General features: G+C 37.8%; 1 protein-coding gene across 1 annotated transcript in view; it reads right to left on the reverse strand.

Annotated features, from left to right (window-relative positions):
* Positions 1-22,065, reverse strand: part of FOCAD (focadhesin) — an 89,639-nt gene that overhangs the window by 14,587 nt on the left and 52,987 nt on the right. The window contains exons 20-30 of the mRNA XM_058823439.1: positions 21,666-21,854; positions 21,315-21,436; positions 13,644-13,736; positions 11,650-11,738; positions 9,589-9,630; positions 8,209-8,317; positions 7,587-7,703; positions 6,983-7,221; positions 5,464-5,553; positions 2,566-2,713; positions 603-722 (exon numbers count right to left, since the gene is read on the reverse strand). Coding sequence (XP_058679422.1) covers positions 603-722; positions 2,566-2,713; positions 5,464-5,553; positions 6,983-7,221; positions 7,587-7,703; positions 8,209-8,317; positions 9,589-9,630; positions 11,650-11,738; positions 13,644-13,736; positions 21,315-21,436; positions 21,666-21,854 — 1,358 coding nt within the window. The remainder of the gene's footprint in view (positions 1-602; positions 723-2,565; positions 2,714-5,463; positions 5,554-6,982; positions 7,222-7,586; positions 7,704-8,208; positions 8,318-9,588; positions 9,631-11,649; positions 11,739-13,643; positions 13,737-21,314; positions 21,437-21,665; positions 21,855-22,065) is intronic.

A 22,065-nucleotide genomic window follows, 5' to 3' on the forward strand; every position in this document is an offset into this window, starting at 1 on the left:
ACATTCTGAACAGTTGATTAATATAATGGCAGGCTTTGATTCAAAATGGTTGCCTCCTCTGGCTACTTCATTTCCTGGCAAACATTAACCAGAAAAGAACGCACTAAAATACTGAGATTATTTTTGGCAAATTGAGGGGTACCCTAGGACACTAGGGATGAAACACACACCTGTAGGAAGCTGTGGCTATGTTTATGGTTATGCACTGTCAGTTGTTCAGGCACAGCAAAAATTCAGAACAGCACATTTGATGTATTTTTCCACCAAGAAAAAGAAATTATAGAAATATGCTATAAAAGAGACAAAAAATGGCAAGATACAGGGACTAAAGACATGAAATGTAATAATTTCTCTTCTAAATGCAATCAAACACATGCAACTTGTTTTTATTTCACTGTCTGGTAATTGCTATATGCATTAATGAATCAAGTGGTAATCTTAGTAATTGTGTGGTATGCAAAATACATTCATCAATATTAATTAATGATGAAAGTGGAGCAACATAATTGTCTTGAATTACAGTTTAGGAAAAGCAGTATCCAATACTAAATAGATAAAGAGAGAAAGAAAACTGAAGTAAAGCCCAAATACAGAATTATTACCTGCTGATTATTTTCTGCTAAGGTCCGTAGCTTGCTCATAGCCTTCTCAGCCTCAGCTGCTTCTATTATTCCAACACTGAAAGCAGAGACACAGGAACAGGCCACAGAATAGGCAAGTACCTGAAAAACATTTTATTCCATTAACTAGTCTCTAATCAAGCTCAATGTAACAATGGTCACATTGAATAATGTGCCAGCATGACAGAAAAGATGTAACATTTTCAGTTTATACTTCCAGATATTTATTCCCTCTCTGAAAGACTCTTCATTCATGCTAATAATGTTAAACAAATGCAACTAAAGCTTCAAAGTACCTCTGGTTTTACAGAGGTCAAACTCCTGACCTTCCACACAAATGTAGGTATTCTCTAAATACAAGTATCTGATCATTATTTATGTAAGCATACTCAGCATGCTGTGCTCCCATCAAGCAGGTCTGTCAGGCCAGAAAATCAGCACATAGAACTGCCTCTCACACACATCCCACAACACCAGCCTCCTATCCTTGCAGAAGGATTCACCAGCAACATTGCTTTTCTGTTCTGCCATGGAGAATAAGTGAACTACCAACAAAGTGTCCTTTGTTGTAACCTCCTCTGTACCAAAGTTAAGCAGCAGAACAACACGACTCTGAGGGAAGCAGAGAGCACCTACCTACTGCGCAGGATTGACATCAATTTGACCTCTAGCAAGTAATGTGCAGATTGTACCTTTTGCTGCAGCAGGCCAATGGGTTATGTGCAAATCACCTACAGTTCTGAAAGAGCCTCCTGTGCATCTCATATAGTAGCATTCATCCTAGAGTGCTGCCCAAATTTTACTCATCTCTACAAATCCTTACAGAGGTTTTAAATGCAAAGGGTAAGTTTTCTTTTTCTTCCCAAACTGTCTCATGATGTTAAACAGTTGCTGCCTTTCATCTCAGAAGTTGCTGTATTGAACTCAGTTTAATTTCAATAATGCACTTGGAGATCTCTGGGGACACATAAATTATTTCATAGCTATAAGTAATTTTAATGCATGAACTGTAAGTTGCAAAAGGCTAATCCCCAACACATATGTACTGCCAAAAAAATAAAACTCCATCTATGAAGATGTTTAATAAAGAGCTTTCAGAACACTACCAACAGGGGGAAAAGAATAATGCTATCAATCTCTATTGACTCCTGTAAGAAAAACAGAGGATTACGCAACTCAACTGCTCAGCTGCTCCAGCCTTACATATATCATATACAGACAGTGTTGCTTTTCTCGTGCAAAACATTTGCTTGTTCTGATTTTTGTTTTCTGCGGCAAACTATTTGAATTTCATCAGTTTTCATTCTCAAGTTTTACCTCAGCAGAGTTATAGGCTAAGTACATGGACCATGTCAAAACTTCCAGGACGTATCCTGGAAAAAAACTTCCTGAAATGCAGGGCTCAGTTTAAGTGCTCAAAACATAAAGAAAACGTAAATGGGGGCATAGCAGCATGCACAAGTACAGAATTCACATTAGCTAGTGACACAAAATTTCAAAGAAATATACAGAAGGCATATTGAAAGGACGAAGTATTAGCACTTAAGTTATCTCTAAGAGTAACTTGTTGTCTACTTTTAGTAGATCAGCTGAGCAGTAAACAACTGTATGTAAGAGACCCATATTCATAGTTACTCATGATCCAACTTTCAACAGTTTTATTTGGGGTTAAGGAATTAAAGAAGACCTTTAAAGGATCATGTCTGTTATCTTCAGGCAGTTTCTTAATGTCTTTGCAAGATTACACATTATTCTATTCTTATTGTTGCTGTTATTATCACTTTTTTTCCCAGCAGACATAAACCCACATATTGTGAAAGAAAAAGTAGAAATTAAGCCTTCCAGTATCACAGATAAAGAAAGTTTCAGCAAAAAGACTGTAATTATTAAAGGGAGGAAACAAAATAAAAGGAAGACTTAAAATTTGTGATAAAATAGGTCATACCTCTTGGACTCCTCTGCTTTGGTCCTCACTGCTGTCCAGGTATTTGTAGAGTTTTCGCAATGAAGCAGAAACATGCACTCGTGATTCTGTTTGGCTACTGTGACTCATAAATGAAAGAACAAGTCCTACTCCTAAAATACATCCAGTGCTTTAAGAGAAAATAAAAGAGAAAAGATTAAGTATGCTTTGGCTGCTCTGAACTCCCTTTAAACCCTAATAAAGTTTGTGAGTAAGAAGACCGCTTGGCCTTGCCTGATAACTAGCCCTGTAGATAATTTATTACCACAGTCAATTTTGCAAATGGTTTTTATTTCACACATCATTTTCAAGAAACACCAGACGAAAGAAGAGCAAAAGAAGAAAGTGTTTATTTAAATAATAAGTCCTACACATACAACCTCACTATTCCTTCTGTCTCTGAAGAACAAGTAGCCCCAACAACAAATGCCATAAACTAGTATAAAGGAAGTATTGATTCAAATTTCTGTGTGTCCTGATAATATAAACTAGGAAATCCCAATTAGACATACTAATTGCAGGTTCAATGAGTGTATTAGCATCTGCTGCTGTCAGACTCCTTCAAGAGCTGCTTCACTTGCAAAAGTAATAAAATTAGTCATTAAGGCAGAGAACTGCTAAGTCGGCTTTCTTAGTCAGGTAAGAAATTAAGGTATTCACCTGCATTTCCTAACAGGAATGATCAGGTGTGCATTCTAACTTGTACGTACTAAAATTTGCATATGATACAGTGGAGCAGCTTCATCAAGGTAGACATATCCAGCACAACTAACTGTTTGATGCTGAGGATACTTAAAATTGCAACAAGAACATAGTTTCAAAGGACATAATTTAATAGGGCAGCTAGCACAAACATCTCCAGAGTCTCCACCTCTCTATCAGATTTTTGTTCAGAAATTCCATTCTGGACCAAAGATCTTTTACTAAATTCTGCCTATGTGCTCCCATAACAAATTCCAAGTCATCAGGTTTGTCAGAAAACTTCCAAACAGTTCTGGCTTCCATCATGAGATACTAAAACACAGCAGACACTTATTTCATCAGTTTTCATTCTCAACATGATCTCTCACTGGCACACATCCCCAGTTGCTCTTATTTGTAGATGATTGTTTTCCCCCTGTGCACATCTCCCTGACACTGCTTGTAGCAAGCAGCAGGCAGTGAAATGAACATGGCTAGGATCTTAGGCATTCTCCTATCCAACTTAAAAATGGCCAAGAAAAAAAAAGCTGCTGCTTTTACTCAGGTAGGTAAAAAAGAGACATCTGAAAAGAACTTCAGTCATGTTTTTAAGACAATGTTTTACAGTAACTGGGGATTAAGGATGATTGAGCATGGCTAGAAGACACAGAGGGGTGTCTTGGGAGTGATATTTTTTTTCAGCAAAGACCAAACAAACCTTTTTAAGCAATTGGTATATCCGAATTAATGACTAGCCAATAAAACAAGGGCATGGCTTATATACAAGAGTTCTAAATTCAAATTTACACTATTGCTTGTTGACAAAACGACATAGAAAGAAAATAGAGTTTCTCATTAGAGCTATAGTATTTTATATTATTCACAGTTAATAAAGACTTAAAACATTATGGAACACTAAAGAAAGAATAAAACTTCACCTCTCTGCCCCACTTTTTGTAACTAACAATTGCTCTCATTTGGCTACCTTATTTGTGAGCTACATAAAATGAGTACTAGGTATTTTTCATCTACACGATATCTCAGATTTCCTAGCATATTTTAAGTGTTTTACTGCCAAAGCATCAGGTTGCAGGGAGTCCTGCCTTCCACTGGGCGCAGCCTGAGCCTGGATAGCACTGATGGCCACACCTGCACTGCTTAGCAGACCTATGCTCAAAACACTGTCAGTCTGTTTTTTGTGAAAAAGAAAATCACCGATTTAGCAGGAGTGAAACACTGGTGAAAATGCTTATGCCTCACAGCTGATCATGCCTTTGTCACATTTGATGAAAAGGATGGAAAGGACCTTCCTCTGGAACAGCAGTTTACAAGTAGAAATGCAAAACTTGGACAACTCTGCAACATTTACAGCTCTACATTACTTCTTTGCTCACAGAGAGAACTTGTACTAGACACCTTAGAAACCTTTAAAACCCCTCTCTTCAATCTTCCCTCTCCTGCTTGCCATTGTTTCATACTCTTCTGGCAACCTCTCACTGCCAGAAAAGTCTGGCTTGGCTCTTGTCTGAGGCTTTGATCTCCAGCTAACAGGCTGCACAAACCAGCAATAGGCATGACAAAGGGGCGCAGCTGGTAGAGTCTCTGTGTACTGTGTGTCTCACCCTGTGCCACTCAAAAGGCAACAGAAATCCTCACTAAGCTCTACAGGTTCACAGCCCAATGGTGCACAGCTATGACTCCTCAGAGCTTTTCAGAAAGTGCACTGGAGAAAGGAGGGCAAAGGAAAATGGGAATTATTGCTGTTTCTTTTGAACAGTGAAGAGCTGGGCAGAATAATGCTCAAACTGAAAGAAAACCTTATGCACCCACACTGAGCCAATCAAGATACTGCAGCTCCTTCCCTGATTTGAAAGAGAAATGACTGCTGTGGAAGAAACATCCTGCCATGCTAAGTTAGCTGTCTCATGGTAACTGACAGGTGTTTTATTGTCTAAGGAGATTCAAGTTCTAACTTTAAAAACTTAAGCAATGCAAAGTCTGTGACTGACTCTGTTTTAGGGAGCATACCTCCAAAGGGCCTTTCCAGCCTGCCTGAACTGGTGATTATACGCAAGTACTCAGAACCTGCTGTCTCCTTGTCTAATTCTTATACTTTTCTGTGTAGAATTAAGGAAGAAAGTGTGAATTTAAAAGGTATAGTTCAAAATAAAGTATCACCAGTAATAAATGAAAACTCACTTGTATTCCAGACTGGTGTCAAAGCAACAGTTCTCCAACACATCCAGGGATTTCATCAGAACGAAGTTCATCTGTTGACCAGGTAAATCACTACAAAACCAAACCAAAACAGGAACAAAAAATTAGATCCAATGCCTGACAGTAGAAGAAGGACTTGATAAACATCATCTCAGGTAGATGTGTAACTATTCATAAGCTGAAAATTCATGACATTTCACACTATTAGCTTTCTCAATCGCTCTCCACCTGATTGCCTAACTTACTGATAAAAAAGACGCATTTATATCTCACTCCAAAGATGTCATACGTATACCCCTCTTATAAAACATATACTCAATTTTCATAATGAACTGGACATCTTTAATGGAAACTAGATCTATAATCTGATATAAGCTATAGCTACATTCCTATGAGTTTTGATTTGTTGCAATACAATGCTTTGAAGAATGTGTAAGATCAAGCTTTCAAACCATGCAGTGTAGTGAAAGAGTAAAACTAGTCTGCAATAAATGGTTAGAAAAATGTATTCACTTAACATCCCTCACCACAGAAACGAAACAAACACAAACCCCCAAAATACTGATTCACATACTCCAAAACACTGGGCTGATGTAACTTCATTCTCTTTAAGAGTCTTTTAATGCTTGTATGCAGCTCAGTTGTCCCACTGACTAAACATCCAAAGGTAGTCCATTCCCAAATTATATGACTGAGTCAGTGGCAGCAAGGCATCAAGACACCAAAACATGAAAATTAGAATTCAGCAATGCCTCAGTTTCATCAACATCAGATGCCTTAGAAACATTAGTTTCACTGAGCAAATTAACAATGACAATCAAATCTGTTTGGTACCTGTGCTTGTACACTAATTAAATTTTTTTTATGGGTATACAAGAAGAAAAAATCCCTAGTAGTCAAAACTCTGGAGGAATATAAAGTCAAACCTAATTCTTAATTTCTCAGGAATCACCAGAAATTTGCAAGTGAGGCCAACCTTTCTGAAAAGGAAGCATTTTCTAACAACTTCAGAACACCTGTGTGCTACCAACACAGCTGTAACAGCATGCTTTAAAGACAGCTCATTACACTACTTCCATCCTCACATTTGTAACTCACATGATGTAAGTGAACACTGTCACATGTTCAGAGCACCACTTACAAAGGAACCAATGAGGGCTGTGAATTATTTTACAACTATGTCTTCCAGCATAACTAGTCCCATTAAAAAAAAAATATGTTGTTCTTCTAGCTGACTGCTTTGCTCTTTGTACCTTACGATATTATGAAAATTAGTCACTTATCCTGAAGGAATGACAAAATACCTAGGATAGCTCTGGAGGGGCTAAATTGTGGGGGGGGGGGAAGACTGATAATAAGAGGCACCATTTAAAAAACATCACAAAATCCTTCAAGAATCATTTGCCTATGACTTGTAAATACTTTAATTCCTCAGATCTTAATGCCACATGAAGAAAAAGGAAGTTACCTATGCAACTACATTAAATATGGCAGTTCTCACCTGACTTTTTCTTCATATAAACGTGAGATGAACATCCCCAAACCTAGACCCATGTGGATTTGAACAGCTTGAGACTCGTCAGCATTTGGTTTCCCAGGTAACCTGTCAGTCAGCATACTCAGGACCTCCTCAATCTTTTCTTTGCATGATACAATGAAAATTGGTACCAGAAGAGACAAAGCTGTGGCTGCACAGGTTCGAGCTATAATACTAGCAGTATTTTCACCTGAGTAAGATTTCTAGAAAAACACAAAAAAACACAAAAGACAGCATTTTTTTTCTCTTATGCCTTTTCCAGGTGACAACACTCAGCATTTGAGGAATTTAAAATAAACACCTACAGAGCAAACAGCAGTACAGATGCATTGCAATCCGACATTCCTTGCATGTGGCTTTTACCGTTTTGATAATAAAGACAAAAACTTCAAGCAAACACAAATATAAACAGAAAGTACAATGAAAGAAAATTAACAAGAGCAAGAAGAGTCTTGATTTTCCCCTATTCCAACTACTATAGCTCAAACAGAACCAGGAAACTTCATTATTAGAACTCCAGGTATGAAATACAGATATATTGCCTTGCCTTTTGTACCACAGCACATACCTGGTAGAACCATGGGAAGACCTGACCTTTCGGCTGGTAGCGGCTATTCACAATACTCAAGAGGGTCTCCGTGACCATGGAAATCCATTGTTTCATAGGAATAAAATCAGGTTCCGTCTACAAAAATCAAACCCCATTGGTCATAATTATATTTTCTTAAAGCAAGTTCCACCTAAACAGAAGCTCAGCTGATGATGTTCCAGCTGTGATCCATCATGAATGAGATTATTTTGTCATTCCTATGTAGTGTAAGTATCATCATTTATTTGTCAGTGCTGGCTCTCCAGACACTACTTTTGAACAAGTACTATTCAGTAGAGCCAAAAATTATGAAATTATGAAAGAGTTTGGCTGGCTCAGTGTCCATAGAGTGACCTCTATCTCATCTGTCAAAATGGCCAAATAAATGACTATTTAGACATTATGCTTCTTGTGACAAGGCACATGCATACCCTACCTGCTTGGGTACCACAGAATGTGACAGACGGCATTCACTGAGTATGATGAAATTTGAACTTGAAAATGTAAAGTACTTCACATGCACTTACCAGCCCCCCCAAACACCTGGTCAATACTTCTCTGTATTCCACAAAGAGAATGGACCTCTCCCAGATTCACTCACCTCAGGTACCCCTTCAGTGTCTGAAGAAAGGCTGCTTTCGTATTTGGCTACAGCAACTGCAAGGCCAGTTAAAGCAAAAATAGAGTTTCCTTTCACCACTGGGCTGTCTCTGAAGAGAAAAAAGAAAACATTTAAGAAACACGGTAGAGATGCTGGCAACAAAACATATTTATCAAAGCAGAAAAGTTATGCTACAGATGATCCAGGAGGGAAGGTCTTTGTCCCTGGCAACTGCACTGGGCTCTCTTCTAGCTCAGCAGCAATCTGTTACATTTTATCTTCAGGAATTAGAGAAAGAATGGAGGGAAGAAGTGTTTCAGTATTTTTTCTTCTTGTCTGTCTTTTATATAAAGGCTACTACACACACGGTTGTATAAAAACAGAAGCTTTCTTTCACTATAATAAGGAATGCTACCCTGCAGAGCAAGTAGCACTCACAGAAATGCAGCAGTTGGCCTTAGCTAGTACCATTTCCATAGAGGACAAAACAAAAACATCTTCAAATGGAGAATGCTGGAGAGGCAGATGCCACTTCATTGCAAGATGCCGCTTCACAGCATGAGCAGATTTAGCAGAGCAGCCATTATTATCAGCTTAAAAAAAAGTTTCTGATTATTTCCTTACACTACAAAAACACTACCATCATGGAAAATGATAGGATTCATCACTTCTATGACAGTGCAAACCTTTAAGGAAATCAAGTAAGAAAATCTGACAAAAACCAGAGAAAACATAACTGTGTTCAGTTTAGTATAAGGAAGTATGTTGATATTCTAGTTATTCCTAGAAAAACAAACTGCAATATAATCTTGATGGAACTCTCTTACATCATTTTACAAAAGCACCTGAACAACTTGACTGTACAAGACCACTTACAGGCCAGTAGACTTTTCGCATCAGTCTTCAATTTCTAAAAACCTCCTTGACTGCTGCTGTGAAAATATATTTACACAGCCAACCTGGCATTTATTCCAGATCCAAAGACATCATTGTCACAGTAAAAGTATTTTCTGGAGTTCTATTTTGCTTTTTAAAACAAGAAACATTCCATCTTAGTGGAATGTCATCATTTGGAACAGTGAAATTACCTTCTCTCAGATAAGAGGTACTTGCAAATAATTACAAAGTACTTAGTTAAGTTCTTTGAAGTCTCTCAGTATCTTTTGCCTTAAATAATTTCCTAAGCTTCTAAAAGGCAACATTTTATTATGTACCTCAGAGAGAAACTTCTAAATCCACACACTCATAAAACCTGGATGCTTTAAACTTAATGAAGGCAAAAATCATCTTAAAAAGATCTAGGAGGAAAAGAAGCAGTGTCCCACTCTTTATTCAAAATATGGGAAAAAACATCATCTGTAGTAATTTAGCAGTCCTTACTTGGAAGCACCTTTGATGACATCGGTCAACATATCTCTGACCCTGCATGAGAACAGAAAGAATTTACACCACAGTTATTACTGTATAGCATGATCTCAGCTAAATTCCTCTTCTGTCTTACATGAGGCTGTGATCTACAGGTTAACAACTGTATCAGCCAATGAGAAAACAGTGCAAAATAATTACAAGCATTTAATCGGTAAGAAATTTTTGCACCACCCCAAGTTTCTTCAGGCTCATGTGCACTCCCAGTGTTTCATAAAGGGCTCTTATTTGTCTTAATACCACTCTTTGTAAAATGCTGGTTCACGAGCACATCAAATGCCTAAGCTTCCAGATCATTGTGCTATGTTCTAGCATAATGAAATCTGAATGCTTTATAAAGGACAACCATTAAAATTTATTCTACAGTTTATTTCTGGAAACCACTACAGGCAGTTATGCTATAACATGGTATATAAACTTGAATCAATTTAAATGAAAGCCATAGGAGTGGTTACAATTTCTTACACATTATTATAGATGATTTATAACAGGCTGCTTGTTTTCAATTGTTTCATTTTGCATTCATATCAAGACTGAAGCAGAGACACAATTAATCTCCTACACTGAAAGGTGTGGATGAGGAGAGAGATCCTCTATTCTAAAACATACAATTCTGTTATCGCCATGAATGTCATTCTACATAAAAAAACAACTTTAGACTGAAAATGCATGTCCCCTAAAACAGAGCTGTATAAGACTGAGTTACACCCAAGCTTTCAAAGAAATCTACCCAGATCTTTCTTCACATTCCCACTGCTTTTACACAGTTTCAAAGCCACAACACTAGAAACATTTACAACTTGGTAACCACCAATGCAAATTTGCACCAAAAATATTTGCAAAATTTACATAATAAAGGATTAACACTAAAGTTTATACCACATTGTCCACAATTAGGTTAACCCTAGTGAGCAACAAAAATGCTTAACAGATGCTGAAGTTAGGGCCCTGAAGAACCAAGTAAATAATTGTGAACTGGAAAAGAAACTAAAGCTACTACTGGGCTCCAGTTAATTTCCTGCTTTGATTTTTTTCCTGATAAAGGGAATTCTGTTCACTTTTGACATAGCTTACATTATTACCATTTAGGAAATAAAGAACAGAAATTCTTTCAGGAGAAATCTATGAAGGCTTTTTATACCCTATCAAGAGAAGGATCAGTTACTAATAAAGTAATTTTCTACAACACTGTAGCATTCTGGATCTTACAAAGCAAGCCTCTATTCCAGAATTAGCTAGAATTCAGAACAAATTCTGAATTCCTCTTGAGTGGGACTTAATAACACACCTTTTGGATTGAAACACACAAAAAGCATTTTGGCTTTGTACATATTTTGATTCCAATACACTTATGAACAAGCACAAACCCAGATAATTATACTGTCCATGGATAGATAGTTTTTTTCTCTTGTAAAGCCTCCCACTTTGCACCTTCTTCTCCTGGCCATGCACGTACATGGCTAAATCCTGACTGAGACACCCTTCTCACCTATCAACAACAGAATTAGTGCAGAATATGGATCAGGGTGTGCATCATGTGTTTGCTTTAAACAAAATTCTCACACTCAATAATGGTAACTTAGCATCAGTCCACCATGACATATGTCAGATTGTGACTTGCATTTCTTTCATCAAGGTATTTTCAGTGAAATAGCTCATTAAACTCTCAAGAAGGGAATTTTTATCTTTGCATAATCCTTCTCCTTTAGCATCCTATAAAACCACAGCATTACTTCACTCTTTCCAGCTGCTCACCCTACAAAGTTTTCAGGTTCTGCAGAGGGGAACCCACGCATATGGAAACCCTTACAATTACCCAATATTCCTCCTTTCCACTTGCCTCTCCCACTATGGTCACTGTATCTGGTGGTTGGTTGTTGCTGAGTTTCAGGTTCCTTTTTCATTAGTGCTCATACAGTCTTTAAACTTGTAAAATTGAAGGCTTTTAAACCTTGTCCTCCTCTGTCCCCTTACTTGCCACTACAAGTGGTCAGGAGCACACAGGCACTTTCTTACCATAGCCAGGCTGTAAATTGTTTGTACTGCACCTCTTCAGGATCCTCTTTTCCATGTTTTAACTGCATCTCCAGTTCTGCCTGCCTCCCCTGCAGAATTGCAAAAAAAAGTAAAAAATGGATCTTTTAAGCTTTATTTACATAATATTTCTTCAGAGAACATTCAGGAAACACATGTAGCCTAACCTAAGGGCAAGCTCATAAGTGACCTTGACTGCTTTGCATAGGGGTCCCACTGTAATATACAATATATTAGGGAGAAGAATCTATAATTTTTTGTTCTGAGTAAGAAAAACAAACTGCAGATGGCATAAATGACCACAAACACTGAGGCATCGATCTAGTACATGCAGAGCCAAGTTCCCTTGGGAAGGGCTACAACAAGCAGGGACCGAGCTTTAGAAGCCTGATAGCTAAAATGGATTCTAACAGCAAAATATTGCTTTCTTGATGCTCTACTTAGGGCAATATTCCTCATTCTTTTAGTTTACATAACTCTGACCTCCCTGTGATTTCCTACACCATTCTTTCTGTATATTTAAAGAGGTGATATAGATTCTGCCCTCTAACATGCTGTAACATGTTGTAACATATATGTTATCTAAAAATACCTAAAGCAGCTTTGTTTTAACATTCTGTCACAAATCAAGATAACTATAACTTAACTTGTTTAGGTTGTGAATTACTGCTCCTTAGCAGATTATTAGGCCTTAAATGAAAAAATACATATGCTGTATTTTTTGGTATTCAATGCTTGTAGTTTGGATGTACATACCAACCTGAAAACACAATACAGTGAATCTTGACAATCCAGGTCTCACTCAAAAAGTGACCTTCCACAGAGATTAAAGGAGTACATCAACACACTGGCTAAAAAGAAGGCAGTGTAGCAGCTCAGAAACACTGAATTATGTACTATCCAGACTACTTATCTTATACTGCAGTCTCTTTTGGCCCCCTCTGAGGAAATGTACTAGAAAAGTGTAAGGATTAAGTAAGAAGCAACAAACACAGGCTCTACTGTCCTGTAAAATGGCAAGAAATCCTACTGATCCTTTAGAAAAAATGTGGTACACGCTAAGCTCTGTGTGAAATCTTGCCTTGGAAGGGAAGAAAAATAGGAAAGTAATTAAATGCAAGAGACAATGCCCCCCAAGACCTAAACCTGCAATTTGAATAGTTGCTGCTTATTTTGTAATGGGGTTGGCTTGGTGGAGGATCTTGCATTTTGTTGATGGTCAAGATAAAAATTGTTTTGAAAATGTGAGAGAAGCATATGTTTTGCTGCACAGCAAAACAAGGAGCAAAGCTTCTAGAATTTGTTCAGCAACCTGAGCTGCTCGTGCTGAAAACAGCTGATGTGGCCTGGAAATACAAACAAATAAACCCTTCTAGTAGCACAAAGAGAGCATTCTGGAAGGAAGCTATTTGCTGAACTTTTTTTAGATAATTTTCCTGTTGAAAATCAAATTATACTACATTGCTCTAGATACCAGGTCAGCTAACCTAATAAGAGAATTTAAGATATTTCTTAATCATTAGATAAGGTTGAAAAAATTGAAAGAGGAGTCTCTTACAGTGCAGCAGAATGACATGCTGATTAAGGGGAAGTTCTTTTTAATGAATCATCTCGATAGCTTCTGTCTCCTTTATGGCACTACTATTTCAAAATTTCTATGCAAGCAATAGGTCAGAGCTCTAGCTAACATTTCATCTTCTAAAAATTCTAAAAATTGACACTTTCTGTAAGCTGACACATGAACAAACCTGCATGAACCTGAACTGTAAATAGAAACTGCACTTCTATAAAGCATCCCAGACTGTGCTGTCAGTAGCTGAAGACTCATTTTTATTTCTTTTTTATAAATGTTATAATCAAGCACCTCAAGCTTTACTTTTTTTAACTTATGAGTTACCAGCTCTTACTGGTAAAATTAAAACCCATATCACTTGAATAAGCATGAATGTCCACAATAATATACACCTCAAAATTACCTGCAGGACTGCACTGTAGGTTCGACTCATAAATCCTAACCAGGTCTGTGGCAGCAATATGGAGTGGTGCCATTCAGAAGGCTGAATATTAACCTGTGCAACACACCAGAAAGGTTAGAAGCAGTTACATTAAGTCCAATATATGCAGAATCTATGTTCTCCAGTCTATGATTTGCAGACAAACATTCACTCATTTCCACGGCCCATTACACAAGGCTGTAGGAAATTAAAATGATCATGTACTTTATTCTCCTTTCTGATTTTACCCACACCAAGTTACTTTCAACTTCAATACCCAGGCCAGTCAAAAGTGGTTGCTTGAGGCGGTGCCACAAGTAATTGATCCCAGAGAGACAGTGAAACTGTATGAGGCAATAAGCACAACAGTTAGCAGCACTGGCAAATGTTTCTTCACAGTTTGTGAAGATCTTAGAAGTTTCTAAAAGCAAAATTGTTAACCAAGATAAATAACTGACCTCCCCCTGTATGATTATTTTCCGGAGTCTTCCTACTTATTCATCTCTATTTTATGCCCCTAATTATCTATGTAAAGTAGTCAGTATTCTTTCTTCACTTGGACTTTTTAACAAAAAACAAAAGACCATCCTAAAGCTGTCTGCTCACTGCTTTCAGTGAACCTGAAAGACTTGTGAATAAGTACTAATACATCTATACAAATAAAAACATTCTAAAAGTCAATTAAAAAAAACCAACATACTCCATCTTGTAGACAATACAAATATGACCTGTAGTAAAAACCAGGAAATTTCATTCTAATAATGACTAATGAACACTAGTCCTTCCTTTTAGTTAAAATTATATTCACACCTCATGTCTGCCAATTAATTCCTCCAAAAGTTTATGAGCAGTCAAGGTTCCAATCAGAATTACTTCCCTTGGGTTCCTGAGGAACCTGCAGCAAGTCCAGTCTTCCCCTCAGCCTCTACTCTGAAACTATTTTAGACTTGTGCATTAGACTATATAGTCTAATTCTGCAAGTCAACAGACAGTTAAATATGAGTCAGCATGTGCCAAGGTGGCCAAAAAGGGCTGGATCAACAATGGTGTGGCCAGCAGGGCCAGGGCAGTGATTATATCTGTGTCCTCGGAACTGGGGAGACCAAACCTTGAATCCTGTCTTAATTTCTGAGCCCCTCACTTCAGGAAGAATGCCAAGGTGCTGGAGCATGTTCAGAGAAGGACAGCAGAGCTAGTGAATCATCTGGAGCACAAGTCCTGCTTATTAGGACTCCCTGAGGGAGCTGGGGCTATGTAGCCTGGAGAAAAGAGGATCATCTGGGCCTTACTGCTCTCTACAACCACCTGAAAGGAGGGTGTAGCCAGGTGGGGATTGGTCTTTTCTCTCAGATAATAATGGACAGGACAAGAGTATATAGTTGAAACTGTGCCAGGGAAGACTCAGTCTTGATATCAGGAGAAATTTCTTAATGTAAAGATCTGTTAAGCATTGGAATGGACTGTCCAGGGAGGAGGAGTATTCACCATCCCTGAAGGTGTTCAACAAATGTCTGAATGTGGCACTTAGTGCTATAGTCTAGATGAGAAGGTGGTGACTGGTCAAAGATTGGTCCCAATGAGGTCTTCTCCAACCTAAATGAGTCTGTGATTCAGATTTAACTGGTCTTGTAGTGATTTGTGAAGTTCCCCATGTAATCCACACTTGTGAAAGCCAACAAAAGCAGACCTGCAAAATACTGTATGAATATACAATATTCATGCAGGAATTAATTACAAAGCTTTAGGCATTTTGTGACATTTCAAACATCTAAGACAATATGGTCTACCAGGAACACCTAAAATTTGTGTATGTGTTTGATGACAATAGAACTGCTGAGGTGCTTTTCATTAATTAACTCTCTTCATGGCAGTAAGCATTTGCATGTATGTGGAATATGAGGAAGGAAAGAGGGAACTGAACACCTTCATATAACAAAGAACATGCAAAATTCATCTACAACTGAAAATGACTGGACATAGTGCTGAAGATTTTCATATAAGCAGTACTGCAACCTGCTATGTCAGTACAGGAAACCAGTAGCCTTTATTTGTCCTCTATTGCTGGATAGGAAGGGTAACAACAACTAGACTAAGTGTTGAGTAATTAATACTAGCAACCAAAGGCAAAGGTGACAAGTGAAGTTCAGATTGTTTTTTAACTGCACAATTTATGTGTAAGGAAAAATTGGCTGGGTGGGGAGTGCAGGGAATGAGGCTCAAGGGAACTGAGAACTAAGGACAAGTGCTTGTGGAACACTGCCACATTGATGTGGGGTTTAACATCACTTGGCCAGACAAAGCAGCCAAGCAGTTTTTAAGGAAGAGCTCCAACATGCTATCTGAGGTAGTAAGAAATGGCACAAACTTGGAGCTTGTAACCTGCGCCTGTCAACTGATGCTTCAGAAGAACATGTCTGCCTGAAAAGGCACAGAATCATAGACCAGATTGTTAAAATGCAAGACAGGTAATGCTGACAAACCACAGGAGATACTACTCCTGTATGTGTTTGGGATAACACCTTTATATCAGTGAAATGTTTAGACATGTATTTGGACATATATCCCTGCTTGCATATGAGATAAATAAAGTGAAACCTCAGTGTTTTCATAAATAAGGCCAGCATTATGTATCTGTATCAAAGAAATAGTGAAACAACCTCTCTTTTAATTTTGAATTTTGCTTTGAGGCTCTTTTTAACATACTTGAATGCATATACTTCCAAATGCACCCCAAACATTTCTTTGTGAGAAAAAAATTGTCTTTCTCTAAAGGACAGTAGACTGAAGAAAAGAAAAACAAAAATCTGCCAGAAACTTGATTTCTGAATATTGTTTTATCACTGAATGAAATACGCTCAGTAAATTCAGTAGTAGAAACCAGCACAAACTAGTTCATATTCATAACTACATCCATCTAGGCACAGAACAATACAGTACAATGAATTCTACTCCAGAAAATCCCATTGTCATCTTAACGTACTTCACATATGAGGTTTGAATAAACTCTTCAGTATCTTGATTACATTTCTTTCCAAACCAAGAAAGAAAAGCACAGAAGGAGCTTTTCACTTTTCAAAGATACATATCATCACAGCACATCTAATTGAACGCACTTTAAAAATACACAGGGAATGGGTCTTCTACGAGTATACAGAGTGCCTAATATGATTATTACTGGTAGGAAAGTAGTCAATTCTGCATAACTCACCTCTGCAAATTATCATTACAATTGTGCCTGCAAATATGACTCATAAACAGGAAAAAGTAACTTGTGCTATTTCCAACAGATTGAAAGCACTTGGATAGAGAAACATGCAAAGGCAAGATCATTTTCCATTTAAAAAAACCCTACACCAGTTCAGAGTGCCAAAGCCACTATCTACCACACTGATCTACCAATAGCAGTCTGCCTCTGTGCTTCTTCATGCAGGGTGAAGTGTCCTCTTCACCTCCTCTAAAGAACAAGAAGATGGACAGCTAGCTGAAAGCCTAGTAACTCCAACCCAAAACACACATGAATAGAACCATCAAAATATATGGTCATATATGAACATATGTGACTATTCATTACCAATTGTTTTCACAACAGATTAAGTGAATCTGATAAGAAATTTTTCCTATGAATTTATATGAAGCATTACTTGCAAAACCTGAAACAATCACAGGCAATATTTGGAGACTTCTTGTACAGTGTGCTCCAGGACAGCCATAGGAATAAAGAAAACCCATGGTCTATACTTCTGACCACTGTCACTACAGTAACTTACATGTCCCCTCAGAGAGAGGTTGATACGCTCCTGTTTAATAATCAAAATAATCAATCTGTTTAATAATCAAAAAGCAGATCCCCATTTCTAGGGGAATGATGATCTTCCTCTTTTAACTCACCAGTGACCACTAAAGACCAATAGAGTCAGCATTTGAAACATACCACAGTTTATAGATCCTATTTTCTTCTTCCTGTGAAATATCTGTTCAAGTAGCATCAAAAAAACCCCTTCTGCATCTTAATCTGATCCTGCTTACAGATATCACAGATGCATCCAATTCCTCAGCTAGAATAGCACCTAGGTGATAAAATAAGCATGGCCCACTAAGGTTGAATAGTAAATTATCTTTTTCCTGCTGCTACTGTTTGATTGAATGGTAGCTAAATCCAGGTATTTGTTATTTTTATGTTTTAAAAGACTTTACAACATATAAGAAGAAAAAGACTTTACAACATACAAGAAAATCTTTCCTCTGCACACAAACATCACATAACTTTTTTTTGCCAGCAGAATACCAGGCATCACAGTTTTACACATAAATAATCTCATGAAAATGAAACAGGTATTTTCGAGCCCCTCACCTTGCCCCAGTTGCCAAAATCCAAGTGCAATAATGGCAACTATGCATACACAGATACAGACAGATACACAACCTGTAGGTTCCTATTTTATAGCTGTGAGCACAGATCAAACCACTGAAGACATAAAAACGTTATCATCCCAGTATGGTGCTGACTGCTTAGTCCTAACTAAGAAAATGCAAACTGCTGGAGATTTTTCGAGGTAAAATAATTAATTAATTAACCTCAAAAAATCAATTGCATTTACCTCCAAATAATTTTCTTAATGTTTACATCAACCTCAGAATTTATTCAGAGCTTTACACAGACCTCAATGTTTCAAAGGCAACTCTAACACTTCTTATTAATAGAACACTCCTTACTTAAAACATCACTATAAGAATTAACCCCTACAACTTCTTCCCTCTCCCAAAATAATGAGTCAAAGCGGTAGCAAAAAAATGTCATTCTGGTAATTTAAACCCCTAAAACAAAGGTCTTAGTGTGATGTGCTGAATTGTGATGACTTTGCAAAGACACATTGACTCCTATAGGACTGGGAGAGTAAGAAGGACCTAGGTCCTGCTAATGCAATTTTTTTTTGACCCATTTGGCAGTTTTATAGCTTAGGCTCTCTGTCTTTACTGTTAAACTCTGTTCCTCAGAAGAACATGGAAGACCAAACAAACATTAAAGCATGCAATTTAGTTTGATGAACCCAGGGACTTGCTTTTCATCTAGCCAAAGGCCCAAAGAACTCTTTTCTGACCACCCTGTCTCTATGTGCAAAGGGAAAGAGCAAGAAAAAACTTTGACTCTTAAAGCAGTGTAAACTGAAAATGGAAATACTGATTTTTTAATCAAAATTTTATAGTTACTGCAGATTTTCACTAAGATGGTGCAGTTAGCATTGTCTGAAGATATTTTGTGTTTAGGTTTAAAACAGAAACATATTTGGATTTATTTCTAGTTTTACTACATCTTAAATCAATCAACTTGGTAAAGTACTGAGAGACTACGTAAAATATTTCTGTCTCCAGTCATTCTATCTATTCATTAACTTGATCCAGTTCACCACATTCTCCACAACAAAACTGCCATGTTTTGTCCAGCTAACCATTTTAAGGTTCTGTTTCTGTGAAGATAGCTTGTTCACACAAGAAAGTAAATTTTGGATATGCTGCTGGATTTTATAATCACTGCTATTGTACACAATTTTTTTTACCAGGATTTTATTTGATGCTTTGGGGCAACAGACAAGTGTTTAAAACAAAGTTCAAAACTGATCTGCACCCCACTGTTATTTGACTGATATAAAACTTTCATACATGCCTTCTATGAAAATGTAATTAAATATGTTTTTCTTCAGAACCACTGTCACAGAACTTAAGTCTCTCTGAATGAAGTAATTACATGCAGTGAGGAGCTTTTCTTTCTGGATACTATGGAAGCTGATGCTTCATTCATTACTCATTAATCTGAATCTGTTCCTCTGACATATGAAACATCCCTGTGGACTTTCCCTGGTGCTATCCACTGGAGCTTCCAAATAGTTAGAAAACACTCACTAATTTACACTCCTGTGATAATGAGGAGCATTATTTCCAGTTTCTGCTTTCATTCTTTAGCAGCAAAGATGTCAAGATGGAAAACATCTATTAAATTTGCATACATAGTTAGATATCTTGAGATAAGTATTTAAGGCTGGGTTTTCTAAATTTTTCTAGTTTGAGACAAGAACTTTACATCTGAAATATTTCATTATCCTATTGGCACTGACTTCATGATACAGAGCAAGGGATGGATTTCTATACTCCAGTCCAACTGGTGCAGATTGGCTTTTTTCCTTGTACACCTGGCCTAAATTCCACTGGGATCCAGACACTGGTGTTACTGTGGCTATAAAACATGATTATTACTTTTGGTATCTTTTCAGTTGTGAAGGACCAAAATTGTTAAGATGTTATATGGATAACATATATGCATATGCTAGCAAAGCGGAAGAGTTTGAGAGATGGTACAGAGCCAGAAGACTGTACTAGTCAGAAGCAGACAACTTCACCATGGCACACATTTGACTGGGAACTTCATGCAAACTACACTGCAGACAACTTTGTCAGAACCAGCTTGCTTGCTCCAGAAAGACTGAGAGAGTTACCCAGGACAAACCTAATGTGAACATGCTGAAGCAGGACCTGAGAGCAAAGCCCAGAGGGAGCCACGTGGGTGTGCCACAGGATCAGAATGGAGTCCACATGCATTATACACAGCACATGCCTGTGTTCTACTGTCAGACTTTCAGCTTGTACACAGAAAACTCTCCAAACTCTGCACAGACAACCTTCCCAGTCAAACTTTGTGCTATACTTATTTCAAAACTGAGTGTTTGATATCAGTGATTTTAGTACCATCATAGAAGAACTTCCCAGCAGATATGCCTCACATCTGGGTGACAGTCACAAAACAAAATCAGGACCCAGATCACCCCCTCAGATGCATGCAAGAAGCTCCTACAGAAATATAAAATGACTGTATTAATAGAATTATCTTACAAACTCTTAAGAGTTTAACACACTTCCACTTGTGTTAAAAGCTGCTCCCATTGGCACAAAGTTGGGAAAGGAACACTAATTTCCCTAGATCCAGTTGGACTGTTTGGGGTTTTTTACTGTTATCCAAAATTTTCAAAGATGAACTTTGATATTCAAAAGTACCATAATTCAAAATGCTCTGTCAGACTTCATTACACACACTTTATTTTCCATAATAATTGAGGGCTTATTTTATGCCATTTTTCTAAAACCACACCAAAGGTAACTGCATGGTTTTGGTGGCACAAACCTAATAGGTCAGGGAGCTGAAATGTTTAAGAGAGAGAAAAAAATGCCAAGTCTTAGCAAGGTGTAGATATTGTTTCCCCAAGGAGCCCCATCATTGTTCAGGCCTGCTATTCACCTACAACTAGTTACACATGACAGGTATCATGTATATGTATAGCAGTCCATGAGGCAGAAAAAGCCAAAGCTCCTGTTTCTTGTTCTGATTTTCAGAAGAGGCATTTCGGCAGTAAACACTTTTTAAAAAAGTATTTACATGTTAAGTTCAAGTTAGTGAGGGTGGGTGACCACAGCGGTAGGCTGAGGATCAGACTTGATGATTCTATGACTCTAGCTGTCCCTCACAATAATTTCAGTTAATTATGATACAATCATACATGTCATCACTAGCTGATACCAACACCCAATGCACATAAACAAAAGAGATAGCAAAGTAGAGAAGGAGGTGTAATAGTTCCAAAAAGCGAAGAAGAACCAGCAACTTACCTCATGAATGAGGGCAACCAACATTTGCTGGAAATTGCGGCCCCTGCTGGCCAGAAATCGATTAATAGGCTTGCCATCCTTGCCCATGTGGACTGGGAGGTCGAAACACAGCAACATGCCAGCTGAAAGAGGGAGGGAAGAGGAACAGAAAGGTCGATGCACACACTCAGAGTCAAGGGAGAAACCCAAAGCAAAGTAAGGTTAACTTAATAAAGATTCAATTCAAAAGAATATGCAAGCATATATAGGGGGCATAAAACATAGTTTCTTAAGTTAATTCACCTTCAGATTCATGGAAATCTTTGGTTCAAAATATGCATACTTGTCTACTTTAAGAAAGTGACAGCTTACCTGCAAGGCCTGGTGTCATGCCCGGTTGCTTGTTCCTCTCATACATTTTCAGCAAGAAATTTGGAACACCTGCCACTGTCTTCCCCTGGTCTGAGCGTGTTGTCCCTCCTCTTAATGCAGAATGATACACAGCACGTGGCATGTTGGTCATCTCCTGTTTCACAAGTGATGTTGCAAACTCTTCAAATGCTGGATGAAGTGGAATGCAATGACATGAGAGGAAAGGAATGTGAGAGGCTGACAACTGAGAGACAAAACTAACCCTGGAAAGCCCAGAATGACACTAGTACTTCTTTTCCATTTCATAGTGGAGCATCAGTCTAAATCTGATGTTGTAGCATGGGAAAGAGGGACATCTACATCTGGAGATTTTTTTCCTTGAGCCGTAGTGTCTATGAAG

This window comes from Ammospiza caudacuta, chromosome Z (assembly GCF_027887145.1).
Source record: "Ammospiza caudacuta isolate bAmmCau1 chromosome Z, bAmmCau1.pri, whole genome shotgun sequence".
In the NCBI taxonomy this organism is placed as follows: domain Eukaryota; kingdom Metazoa; phylum Chordata; class Aves; order Passeriformes; family Passerellidae; genus Ammospiza; species Ammospiza caudacuta.